Source organism: Parasteatoda tepidariorum, chromosome 2 (assembly GCF_982258835.1).
Source record: "Parasteatoda tepidariorum strain Cologne lab strain chromosome 2, Ptep-v5.0, whole genome shotgun sequence".
Classification (NCBI taxonomy): Eukaryota; Metazoa; Arthropoda; class Arachnida; order Araneae; family Theridiidae; genus Parasteatoda; species Parasteatoda tepidariorum.
Genome location: NC_141756.1, coordinates 5,559,461 through 5,571,630, shown reverse-complemented (window position 1 = coordinate 5,571,630; position 12,170 = coordinate 5,559,461). Strand labels below are relative to the sequence as shown.

The following is a 12,170-nucleotide window of genomic DNA, read 5'->3' as shown; positions in this document are numbered from 1 at the left end:
TATTCCCATCTATGTACATATCTTGCCTATCTACTTTTTTAGGAAGAGATAATTCAGGCAATTTTTATTATTTTAAGCTTTTCTTATTAGGATTTCAAGAAATGATTCATAAAATTTTATATTTTTTATATATTGGAATTTATAAAAGCATTTTAAATTGTTCAGAAATTGGAGAAAAGTTTTGGAGATGAAAAAATCCTTTGTGAAATTAAAAGTCTCATACTTAAAGAGAATTTTTGATTACCGACAGAGTAAATGCATAGAGAATGTAGATTTTTTGTGATATCAAGATTTGACTGCATTTGTGTTCATTTAACAATTTAACTGAGAAACTTTACTGGAATAGGACTTGGTCTATCCCAAATTGAGTTATATCCTGTACTACAAATTAGATTTTTCCAATATTACCCTAAGTATAGGAGAATTTTTTCATTTTATTATTTTACCTGAAGAAATAGTTAAAAAGTTAAAAAACTGAAATAGACATTATTATATTACAACAGGAATATAATTTATTGTAAAAACGAACAATGAAATAGAACTTAAATAGATCAAGTAATCATACAATAGGGGTGCATAACTTGTAGCCAAATGTAGTCTGCTAGGAAACCATTTAGGTTTCTATGTAAACTTCTACTGAAACTGTAATTGAAAATTGTATAAAATAGTGTATAAAATATTTTTAGAATTTTTTTTAACAAACTCTGATGTAATATCTAAACTATAACAAAAGAAATCCTAAATAATTAAGTTGATCATTAAATTTTTAAAACAAATATAGTTAAAATGTTTATTTTAAAAACAAAATATGCAATTAGTATGCAGTTAAAAATATTGATTTAAAAGAAATTTACGTATAGAGAAATGTTTAATTTTGTAATAAAAAATCTGTGCAAGCTTTTTAAATACTTTTAAACTGTGGAACGCATTTGATAAATATGTATCAAAACTTTTAAGTAGAATAATGCAATTAGACATTCTCAAAAAATCGAATAAGTTCTATTCCATAGGAGCAATTGCTCTTAATTTATATAATTTTTACATCATTGCTACCCTTGGAAGAGTAATTATTCAGTCCAATTGCTCTTCTTTCAAAAAGATTGCGCATCACTAGCATACATTATATAAACAATTTTATCTGAAAATATACACATAAAATAAAACGAAATTTTTAAAAAAATATATAAATACTTTTTCTAAAATATACTTTTGAGAAGAAAAAAGTATTGAAGTTTTTTTTAGCAATCTATTAAGAAATTTTAATTGCGGCAATACACTTATTTCACTCTTTTATATTCATGAAATTTCAAAAAAGTGTGCTGCACAGATTTTTTTACATATGATACAATATCATTGGCAAACCTCTCATTCAAAGTTATAATATTTATTTTGTTATTTTTCTACGGCTATTTTTAGGTATAGAGTATATTTTGTAAAGGAAAAAACATAAATCATAATATTATAAAAATTTACTTAGGCCTAAAAATTTTATAAAATATTAATTGAATAATGCAGAATAATTGAATAATGCATTATTCAATTAATTGAATAATGCATTATTCAATTAATTGAATAATGCATTATTCAATTAATTGAATAATGCATATCAACAACATTTTGCAGTTAGATGATAAATTTATTATTAAAACAAATAGATTTTTTCTGCTATAGCTTTTAATTTATTAAAAAATAAAAACAATACAAACATGCTGAGTTTTAATATACATATGATACTGAAAAAGTGGAAAATACTGACACTGCATAAGTGTTGGATATTTTAGTGCTAAGTATGAAATTTGAAAATTAATATACACTTTACCTTATCGAATAAATGGTACAATGCCATACAGACCAAAAAATGGCCCACACACCCTTAAAAAGTTATTAACCACTGTTAATATGATTATTAATAATCTATGGCAATTACTAAAAATTCACATCCTTATTATAAAATAAAACAAAATAAAATAAAATCTACTGGTTGCACCAAAAAATTACTTTTAAATAATACTAATTGATATAAAAATACTAAATATAATTATGTAATAACTTTTATTTCTGACTTTGATGACATTATGTTTGACATTAAATATAATTACTCGGCAGGTTTAGAAAAATGTTTAATCATTTCATTTTTAGCTGGCATATACGGTTCTAATTTTAATAAATTGAAAATAATACATTTTGATAAAACTAAAAACATGGAACTTAGTAAGCAATGCCTAAAAATAAAATAACAATCCTTTTAGGGTTTACCACAAGAAAAGTTTAGATAAAAAATGTGACTCACAAAAAGTTTAAATTAATTTACATAAAAATAAAAAGGAGAAATATTTATAGTATGTCATCAAATCTACAATATTGCAAATAAATTATGCAGTATGAATTTTTTTAAATACTATAAATTTTAGAGAGATTAAAATTTCTCACAGGACAATGATACCAAGTACAGACCTCAAAGAGCTTCCTAAGCTCGACAAAAATAAGTGAGAACACCAAGCCTAACTGAATACAATGTAAGATTATAAACAAAATCTGCTTCATCTGGCATTTATGAAACAGTAAACAGCTTATTTAAATATAAAACAGACATTTAAAAACATTAAAAAAAAAATTGCTCAGTTTTTATACAATATAAAATATATGAATGTAAATATACCAAAAATGCGTAAAATTTTAAGTCACTTCAAATTATAAACTAACTTCAAAATAATTTATTTTTTATTTAAATAAAAATTATCGACTTATGTATATGATTGAAAACTATTATTGTAAAATGTTGATGATTGTATTTCAAAGTTAATTAATAAATTTTACCAAAAAATGATGAATGAGACTTTAAATTTTATGAATCATCTTTTTGTGGATGCTAACATAGTCTTTTCTATGAAATGTCTTTAAACAAATATCGCATTGCATGGTTAGTAGCTCAGGGAAGTGTTTTTCTCTCAGGTGCCTCTTCAGTGTTTGTTTTGAAAGAAAGCTTTTTTCACATAAAATGCAGAAAGGTTCTTCGGTAGAGTCAAGGAGAGCCTCAATCGCAGGGTTCTTCGGTGGTCGCTTATTTTTTGATAAAATTACTTCTAAAAATATATTAAATTTATTAATTTATGTCACTCAAACAAAACTAATAAGTACAAAAATGAGTGTATACAAATAACAATGAAAATTCTTTCAATCCCTTAACACTTTTTTAAAAAAAAGTTTAATTGTTTTTAAAAATCAGAAATTGTTATGTTCGATGAGATGTAGATGAAAAATAAACTTTTCTAAGCTGCATCCATCTTGTTTATAAAATATTAGAACAATGAATCTTTTTTTTAAAAAAAAAAATATTTTTAAGATAATTCTTCAGATTTGCTAATTGATTTAAAATTGCTGTTGCCTCTTTGAAAAACTTTAAAGGGAATTTTATTGTTGATAAACATATTACAGTCAGTATGAAAAATACAATAACTTTCTTTTTAAACTAATAACAACCATTGGTTTCAATTCACACAAGCACATCTCAAGTTTCATGATGAAAATAAAAATAAATAAATAAAACTTTTTATATGAAAATATATAAAGAGAAAAATTTGCAAAAAATACTGAAATTAACAAATGAAATTTTGACACAGTTGGGATTAACTCAATTTTGTCGGTTTATACAAAATAAGACAATGAAACTAGCAGTTTTTAAACAATATGTTATTTTAAAATTTAACTTTGTAAAATTCAAAATTATGAATCTAAGTTTGAAAATTGTATTCTTTATAATAAGAAGTAAAAAAGCTAAGTCTAAATGATCTAGAATATAAGTTTGTTAAAAAAAAGATTGAAAGGAGTGAGAAAAAACTGAAACATCATGCTTGCAAATAAGATTATTTTTTATAGATCTAATAAATGCATAAACACTTTACAATGCTTCAGAACTCATTAAACACACTAGAGTAAGAAAGTGCTACAATAATTAATTAATGCAATTTAAATGCTACAATCTAAATTAAAATAAAAGGAGATGCAGCATCATTTGAAAGTAAAATTCAACTAAAATGTTTAAAATTTTAAAAAAAGACTTTACTTCAATTAATTATCAATATTTTCTAATATAAGGAATACACATATTATATTTACCTCTCATATATGTAATGAAACGTTTTCCTACAGATATTTATAGAGTTGACTAATGAAGAGACTGATAGATTTTCTTGACATAAAATGTTCATTTATTTGAGAGTAAACATGCAAGATATTCATATCTAACTCTTTTATGGTTTTGTACCATTTCAATATTTTGTTTAGTATTTATTTCATCAACTGTTATAACATAAAATTCAATTTTTTTATATTGCAGTTAAAGATACCTTTACCTCTTATTGTACATAGAAAAAATATATACATAAGTTGAAATTAACATTTATTTAGTAATTCTATTAATAATTTCCTAGGATTTCATAAAAATTTTAAAATAAATTTAGTGGCCCAACAGCCCATGGAAGACTAAGGCCTACCGTGCCCGTCCTAGTTTTCTTGACCTTGTGCTCTGGAGTACAGGAGCAGATGTTCTGATTAATGGTCAGTCAAACACAGAACTCATCCCCAAGCATGATTGATGCTCATTTTATAAACATACTGAAGAGATGAAAGGCTGAGTCAACCTTGCCTGGTCTGGGGACAGAACTCTGTACCTGTGACGTGGGAGTGCAGAGCGTTACACCTCAATACTGAGCATCAATTTAACTTTTAATAGAGTTTATAGGTCGAAGTCAAATTCTCAGGAAAGTTTGAACTTGAAAATGACACCCTTCAAACTCAAACACTATACTTAACAAATCCAATATTATAAAGTTTAAGAGTAAAACAGAATTTTCATAAATATCACTTGTGATATTTATATATGTTTAGAAAATGCCTCTTTTGTAAATGTCTTATCACAATAAATACATTTAACAAGGGCCTTTTGAACTCTGCAATTTGCTACGTGATTTTCATACCGTGTAGATTTACGGTCAAAGTTTCTATGACAAAACTGACACTCTTTTAATTGCGACTTATTCGTTTTTAAGGTGACCGGTTCATCGGGATCTCTATCTTTTAAAGTTGCATCATCTCTTATATAAACAGTGGGATTATGACTTAACCGTATGTGTGTCTCTAGATCTTTTTCTTCAAACGTCTTCTCACACAGAGAACAATTCTTGCTTAATAACTCAAACGATACATTACTCTCTGCATCTTCTACAAATTCAGATTTCAGCACAACATCCAGAAAGTGTACACCCTTCTTTGGCCTTTCAGCTTGCATAGATTCCTGAACATAAAAATTTCCATAGCCTAAAGACTGTTTACCACAATGAACTCTCAGGTTTGGATCAGATTGATTTAATGAACAGGCAAGTTGACTAAAGCAGAAACCCCCTACAAAAAAGATAAACTTTAGTGTTAAACTATTCCAAAACAAGTTGAATACTGTAGATATTGATATCTTAGTAATAAAACCCACATTCTTAAGAATATAAAACAATTTTCGTAAGAATGCAGTTGTATATAATAAAAGTGAATTTGCATCTGGCTTTCTATACAGACAAATACATTCTTGTGAAACTTAGTTTATATTCATAAGAATGCATGTGTATAGGATACAAGTTCAGGAATGGACTGGAGGACTCCATTTGGTATACATAATAAAAATACAATTAGAAGACAGAATAAATAAAAAATTTGCAATATAAATAATTAATAAATTTAATTTTTGATAAACAAAATTATTTTAATGATATATAGTGAATTATATAAAGCATTTGAAACTAAAGATTTATTCAAACTTGTTTGCAATTATAAAAATGATGTAATATTTTTATATTTGTAAACAAATTAAATTTAAAAAACATGTTAGTTAACAAGTAGAATTTGGTAGCTTCATCCAGATGTTAGAATTACCCTACATCTTATTATATAAATTAATCCCCATTTTTGATAAGAAATAGCTAGTTTTTTGTTTGAGAGGTGTATAACTTTCTGCCAATAAGTCGATTATTATTCCTATAGATGCCATGACTCAAATGATACTAGAGGCATGACAAAATGTGAATTCACATGTTATTGTAAAATTATATTAAAAGTGTGGAATCTCGAATTCTTTGATGTGGGTGAAGTCGATGACTCAGTAGATGAGAATCAAGTAAAATTCATTGCCGAGTGAGACATATATAATAATACGGCAAACTTTATTGAATCCAATACGGGTATGTTTTGAAATCTTTAAATGTGTAACTTTAAGGTACGTTTTAAAAGCTTTTATTGTGTCATATTTTGTGAAGTACTCTTGAACAAATTATTTTAACTTTTCTTATTCTTAATTTTTCAGAGTTATTCATAGCTATCTAATTGTTCATAATGCATTAAAATTTCACAATGAAAGAATGTCTAACTTTACTAACGATGTATAAGTTATCCCCCTGATTTCTGCCAATTTTGGGGGCTCGAAAAGTCGACTTAAGCACCAGGATACACGATACTCAATTTTCGAAAGAAATTAAACACAAATAAATAAATCATAGGTAACAAAGGAAACTGTAACGAAAGCAAAATAACTTAGATAATATTTTAAAATATAAAGAAACACTATATCTATTAACAGGTCAACTAGGCTAGAAAATGGCAGTTGAGAGGGCACACTTGAATATGCTCCGATGGACCAGCCTATTCCTGAACAAGTCAGATTTATAAGTGGGGCAGTTGTTGAGACAAAGCTGAAATGTAGACTAATTAAAAGATCAATGAACTACTTTTTTTTTTTTAAAGTGTAAACAATCTGCCTACTATATTTCTACCACTAAGTTCTTAAAAATTGTGCCAGGTTTTCACTTTATTCTTTCAGCATAAAGTTTTAGTTTTTCTAAACAGTTTAAAATAGATCTTGAGTAAATCTTACAAATTTTATCGGTAAGGTAACGTATTTTTAAAAGTTTACTTGGCAGTATTTTTGCACACAATTTAGCATTTTTCCTTTTAAATAATATCATAGATTAAAATAAGTATTTATTATAATTTTATTTAAACAATAAAAGTACAAATTATATGAATCACAGTAGAGAACCGTTTATCAGGACACCTATTAAGCATATTAATCCGATTTCTAATGAATAAAAAGGCCATCTTTATTCTCAGAATCCATGAAAGTTAAAAAAAATGGTTTCGTTTACCATTGGTGTCCTTCAGAAGAGTGTACAAGTAGAAAAATTTTTAATATCACACAGACAAATTTTTTTTAGAATTTCAAATTTGATCCAGAAATTGATGGGGTCTTCATCACTGATGAAGTTGGCTCGACGGACATTCTTAGCTAAAGAAAGCGTTAAAATTTTCAAATGAGAGTAATCTTACATCTGAAAGTCCTGAGACAGGAAAAAGTGTAACAGAAAGTTACCGAAACCTAATCATATGAATTTTTCCATAAAACAGATCAGTCTTCATTCGATCAGTAATCGTGACTAAAACCACAAAAGAAAGCTAAACTTAATTTTCAAACTATATCAGTTCTAAAACATACTTTGAGTAGATAATAACTAGATTTAAATTAATTACAACTCATTAATTAATTAAACCGTTAGTTATATACAACATGAAAATATGGATATACATTAAACAATAAAGAACAATACAAAATATGAAAAATTCAAAACAATGTTAAAAAAATTTTCAACTGCAAAATGAGTTTCAAATTTTTAATTAAATATTTAAAAATGAATTTAACATTTTTTAAACTCCATGAAGAGTACTTATATGAAGCAACAAATATTCTTTTCTACAATAAAATTTATGACAAATGTGGCACTGAAATTTTTTGGCATTAGCTTTTTGATGAGTTTCTTTTACATGCCGCTTCAAATTACTTTTATTTGAATAGATTCTCTGACAATATGGACATCTATAGTCACCAGTGGCAAACTGTATACCACCTAAAAAAAACATGCGTTATGATAAAAATTACTTAATATTCCCACAGTATATAAATACATAAAAATATATATTTTGTTGAAAACATAAAAGTTAAAAGAAAAAAATAATAATTTTCAGCCAGTGATAAAACAAAAACACACTTTTCTTTTTCAAAACATTTTTTATTATTTTCATAAAACTTAAGGATCTATAATTTCATGATTTTATATAATCAGAACTTCTTATTAATGATAAAAATTTATTTTAATTGATCAAACTTAGGATGTATAATTTAATAATTTCATACTACCAAAACTTTTTAGTACTGGTGTGAATATATTTTAATTTATAAAACTTAGGATGTGTAACATCATGATTACGAAATACAATAAAAACTAACTTTTATAGCATAATTTTATTTTAATTATATTTTGTGCTGAGATTATTTTGTTTCCTTCCTTTATTTTTTACATTATCACACATTTTTATGAAATCTTAATATAATTGCACCTAACTTATTTAATGCAGTTTCTGTACAGAGAAATAGAAAAAGTAAATATTATAGCAGCATCTATTATAATTTAAGGAGTTTAAGAAAATGTAATAAAAGTAACTAAACATAGTGTCCAAATTATGTGAAATGACAAGCAAAATATTTTAACATGTAATTTAGAAAAACTAAAAAAGTAAATGCCATTATTTTAATAAAATAGCATAAAAATTATTCTGTAAAAGGGGGGCCTTTTTCTTATTGCCCTTTTTAAACAAAATTACAAAGTTGCCAAGTATATTCACATATTTTTAAGTCATTATAGTAAATCCGTTTATTAAAAATATTATTTTGCATTTAATTATTAACAAAAATATTGTGAATACATAATTAGTACAGATGGTATTTATTACACCTTAAAAATAAGAAACTTCACTAGATTTACCTAACCATTGCAATTTGATTATTATTACAATTTGAATAACATTTTTAGTTTATCGTAATCAAAATTGGAAAAATTTTAATAATGAGATACAGTTTTCTTTATATTGCAAAAGAAATTGTTTTTTTTTCCTCCTGAATATATATGCTGAACGTATATACTTTTCCTGAATATAGATGCTAAAATGCTAGAACTTAAAAATTTAACTTTTTTTAAAATTTAATATCTAACTTAATATCTTAGATAAGAAGGGCATTACAATTTATCTTCAAAAACTTAGATAATTCTAATAAGTCTTCATACACACACATTGTTGCTGTATCAATTTTTCAAAGCTTTGTGAAAATATGTTTGCGATAAATCACTCAGCCCAGAAGTAACATTGCTTAAAATAATCAAAATTAAAATAAATGCTACAAAAAATATAAAATTTCAACTAAATTTACTTTGTACCAAGAGATATTACAGGAAAATATACAAAAAAAAATAATAATAAAATAAATATAAAAATAAAAGAGCAAAAATTGAGTGAAAAAGGTTTGAAGATTTAAATCTCTAAATAATAGGGCCTAAACTTTATTTTTTATTAGACTTTTAAAAATATACTTGTTTATTGATAGTATTTAACACAATTTATTCTTATTTATACTTAGAGTTTAACCATCTAGAAAATTTCCTTGGGTTTATTTTTATGTTTCTTTATTGTATGCAGTACATTTGCATGCACTTATTTATGTTTTGATTAAATTAGAAATTATATTCAGTCAAATGAAAACTTTCGCTCTTTCAAAATGTTACATTATGGTACTCCTGGTAACCTGAAAAAGATTTAAATAAAGAACTCAAAATCAAATGTGTAGAATTGGGAAGAATGGAAGGCTGCTTTGAGTCAGGTTCAATTCCTTAAGAGACAGTTAGATTAATGAGTAATTTAAGTTTTAAGTAATAGGAATTTAAACTTAGGTCTTTTTTTGTATAACACTCCTAAACAATATTGTTATAAATAAAATAACACAGTTGCGTGCGACAGATTAAATATCTTTTTAATGCCTTGACATAAAAGTAATCAGGAATGTTACAAATTGAATCAAAATTCCTCTCATTCTTTATTAACCAAATAATATTTAATAACTTGATACAACCTTAGCTTAAACTAACTATCAAAGGTAAACAGTTTTTCTCATAAAGAATATAATTCCTACAGTTTTTAAAATGCAGTTTCTTCTTTTTTTTTTACTTAACTAGAATGTTAATCTCATAACATCTGCTATCCCCCCCTCATAAAAAAAAAAAAAAAAAAGATATTGGAAACAAAAATGTTCTTCAAAGTTAAACATCATCTATTTTATAAGAATGGAATTGCAAAAATATTTATGCACAATAGAACTAATTATACTAACATAAAAGAAACATAGGTATATTTATATTCTAAATATTAAACATTAAAAAAATCACAGTCGTTAATATGAAATAGGAACTTATTTGCTCATTAAATATAAAAAACAATTAACAGATTCAATTAAATTAAATTAATAATTAAGTAATCTTAAACTGTTTTTAAACGAAAGAAAAAATATATAATTTAGAAATGGATATTATATTTTCTTTCTTATGGGTGATAAAATCTGTCTTAAAATTTAAAATATTAACAAGAAATTTTAGATTCAACCTTGCGTGCAACCTATCTCTGCAGTTTTGAATTCAAGATTAACGCAATCCAAAAACATAAAATAAAAAATGGAAAAAATAATGAAAAAAAATATTTCAGAAAATTAGGTCAGTGACTAGAACAACATTTAAAGAGACTACATTTATAGTCTCTTTAATTTTTTTAAATAGATAATTTTATCTATTTAAAAAAATATTATCAATTTATGAACATATTATTTAAATAAAATAATAATAAAAATAGAAATAAAGGTGTAACATAAAATGTTTTGAAATAAAAAACATTAAAATATAATAATTACCCAATATCTAACTTTTTGAACTCAAATGTAACTATTGTTAAACTAATAACTTTAAACAAAACTAATGGTTCCTACAACTAACAAGATAACTTTTTTTTCAAAATCTTAAAAAAATAAAAGGTTTAAACTAGTATAAATTTGTAGAATGAATGTCTGTATCCATGCCTATTCTTCAACTTATCCTTAATAATAAAATAATAATTAAAACTAATCAATACAAACTATTGAACTAATTACCAAGTGCAGATTTTAATCTTTTTACTTCAATTTCAGATTTTAATCTTAATACTTCAATCTTAGATCTACCTAGTTCATTCGAATACCTTTTCCTTTTTTTTTCAAGTTTCTGTGGTGGAATTTTATGAGAAATTTTTTTTTTTTTAATTTACCCCAAGAGAAATTGCAAGAAAGAATCATGCAATTTTAACAATAAATTATTATATTGATTTTAACCATATGATTGTGCTGTTTATAAATGTTAAAATATAAATGCAATAAAATATATAAACTGTAATGAATAGGCATACATTTAAGATGGACATTCATATATAATACTCTGTTTCTGAATAAATTTCTCAGACATGTAATAATAACAACTTATAATGTAGGCATATAATAATCATAAATTGTATTATGATTTAAAGTCTTGTTAATCGTAAATCACATCACATTATGACAGAAGATATCTTTGTGTTATAGAACAGTTCAAACTCCATGAACTGTTTGCAAATGGAACACAACATAGTCTTTTCTCAAATAACGTTTATGACAAATTTTACATTCATACTTCTTTGGATCTATATTACTATGAGTTTCAGAGATGTGGCGCTTCAAGGTAAATTTTTTGGCATACGTACGAAAACAAAAGGGGCAAACAAACTCTTTCAAACATGAAGGATTTTCAATATCATAAGAACAAATCTCACCTAAAAAGAAAAAAATACAACAATTAATATTAAAAAAATCATTTATTAGATAAAAGCAAAAGAAAAAGAATGACAGTGATTCTGCTTAAATGCTATAGCATCTGAAATATGCACAAAAAAAATTGTACAGGACACACGAAAAAAGTGATCTTGTGTCCTCTGAAACGTGAAATTCTCCAATGTAAAAAATATGAGACAATAATAAATGTAAATTCTTTTAAGGAATTAAATATGACATACATCATTCACATATTTGCATAATAAAATACATAAAAAATAGATAAAAAAGATACAGTATTTACTTTAATATTTTATACGAAAAAAAGCAATAAGATTTGAAACAATGTATAAATTTTGCTCACCTGATTTACATAAAAAATTCTATCATATAAGTGGAAGTATTCCTCCTCAAATTATTT

The 12,170-nt window shown here is 24.9% G+C and overlaps 2 protein-coding genes across 3 annotated transcripts in view; both read right to left on the bottom strand.

Moving 5' to 3' along the window:
- LOC147814391 (uncharacterized) overlaps nucleotides 1-12,170 on the bottom strand; it is a 118,481-nt gene that overhangs the window by 4,175 nt on the left and 102,136 nt on the right. The window contains exon 5 of one of the 2 annotated variants that reach the window (XM_087156809.1): nucleotides 9,084-11,751. The exons of the other annotated variant lie outside the window; for it this stretch is intronic. Coding sequence (XP_087012935.1) covers nucleotides 11,531-11,751 — 221 coding nt within the window. The 3' untranslated portion in view covers nucleotides 9,084-11,530. Of the gene's footprint in view, nucleotides 1-9,083; nucleotides 11,752-12,170 lie in introns of those variants that run through there. 2 annotated transcript variants of the gene reach the window in all.
- LOC110283475 (uncharacterized) lies at nucleotides 4,647-7,971 on the bottom strand. The gene is made up of 2 exons (XM_021148687.4): nucleotides 7,878-7,971; nucleotides 4,647-5,400 (listed from the first exon to the last, which is right to left on the bottom strand). Exons 1-2 carry the CDS (start codon nucleotides 7,954-7,956, stop codon nucleotides 4,874-4,876), a joined length of 606 nt encoding a protein of 201 aa, XP_021004346.3. The 5' UTR covers nucleotides 7,957-7,971; the 3' UTR covers nucleotides 4,647-4,873.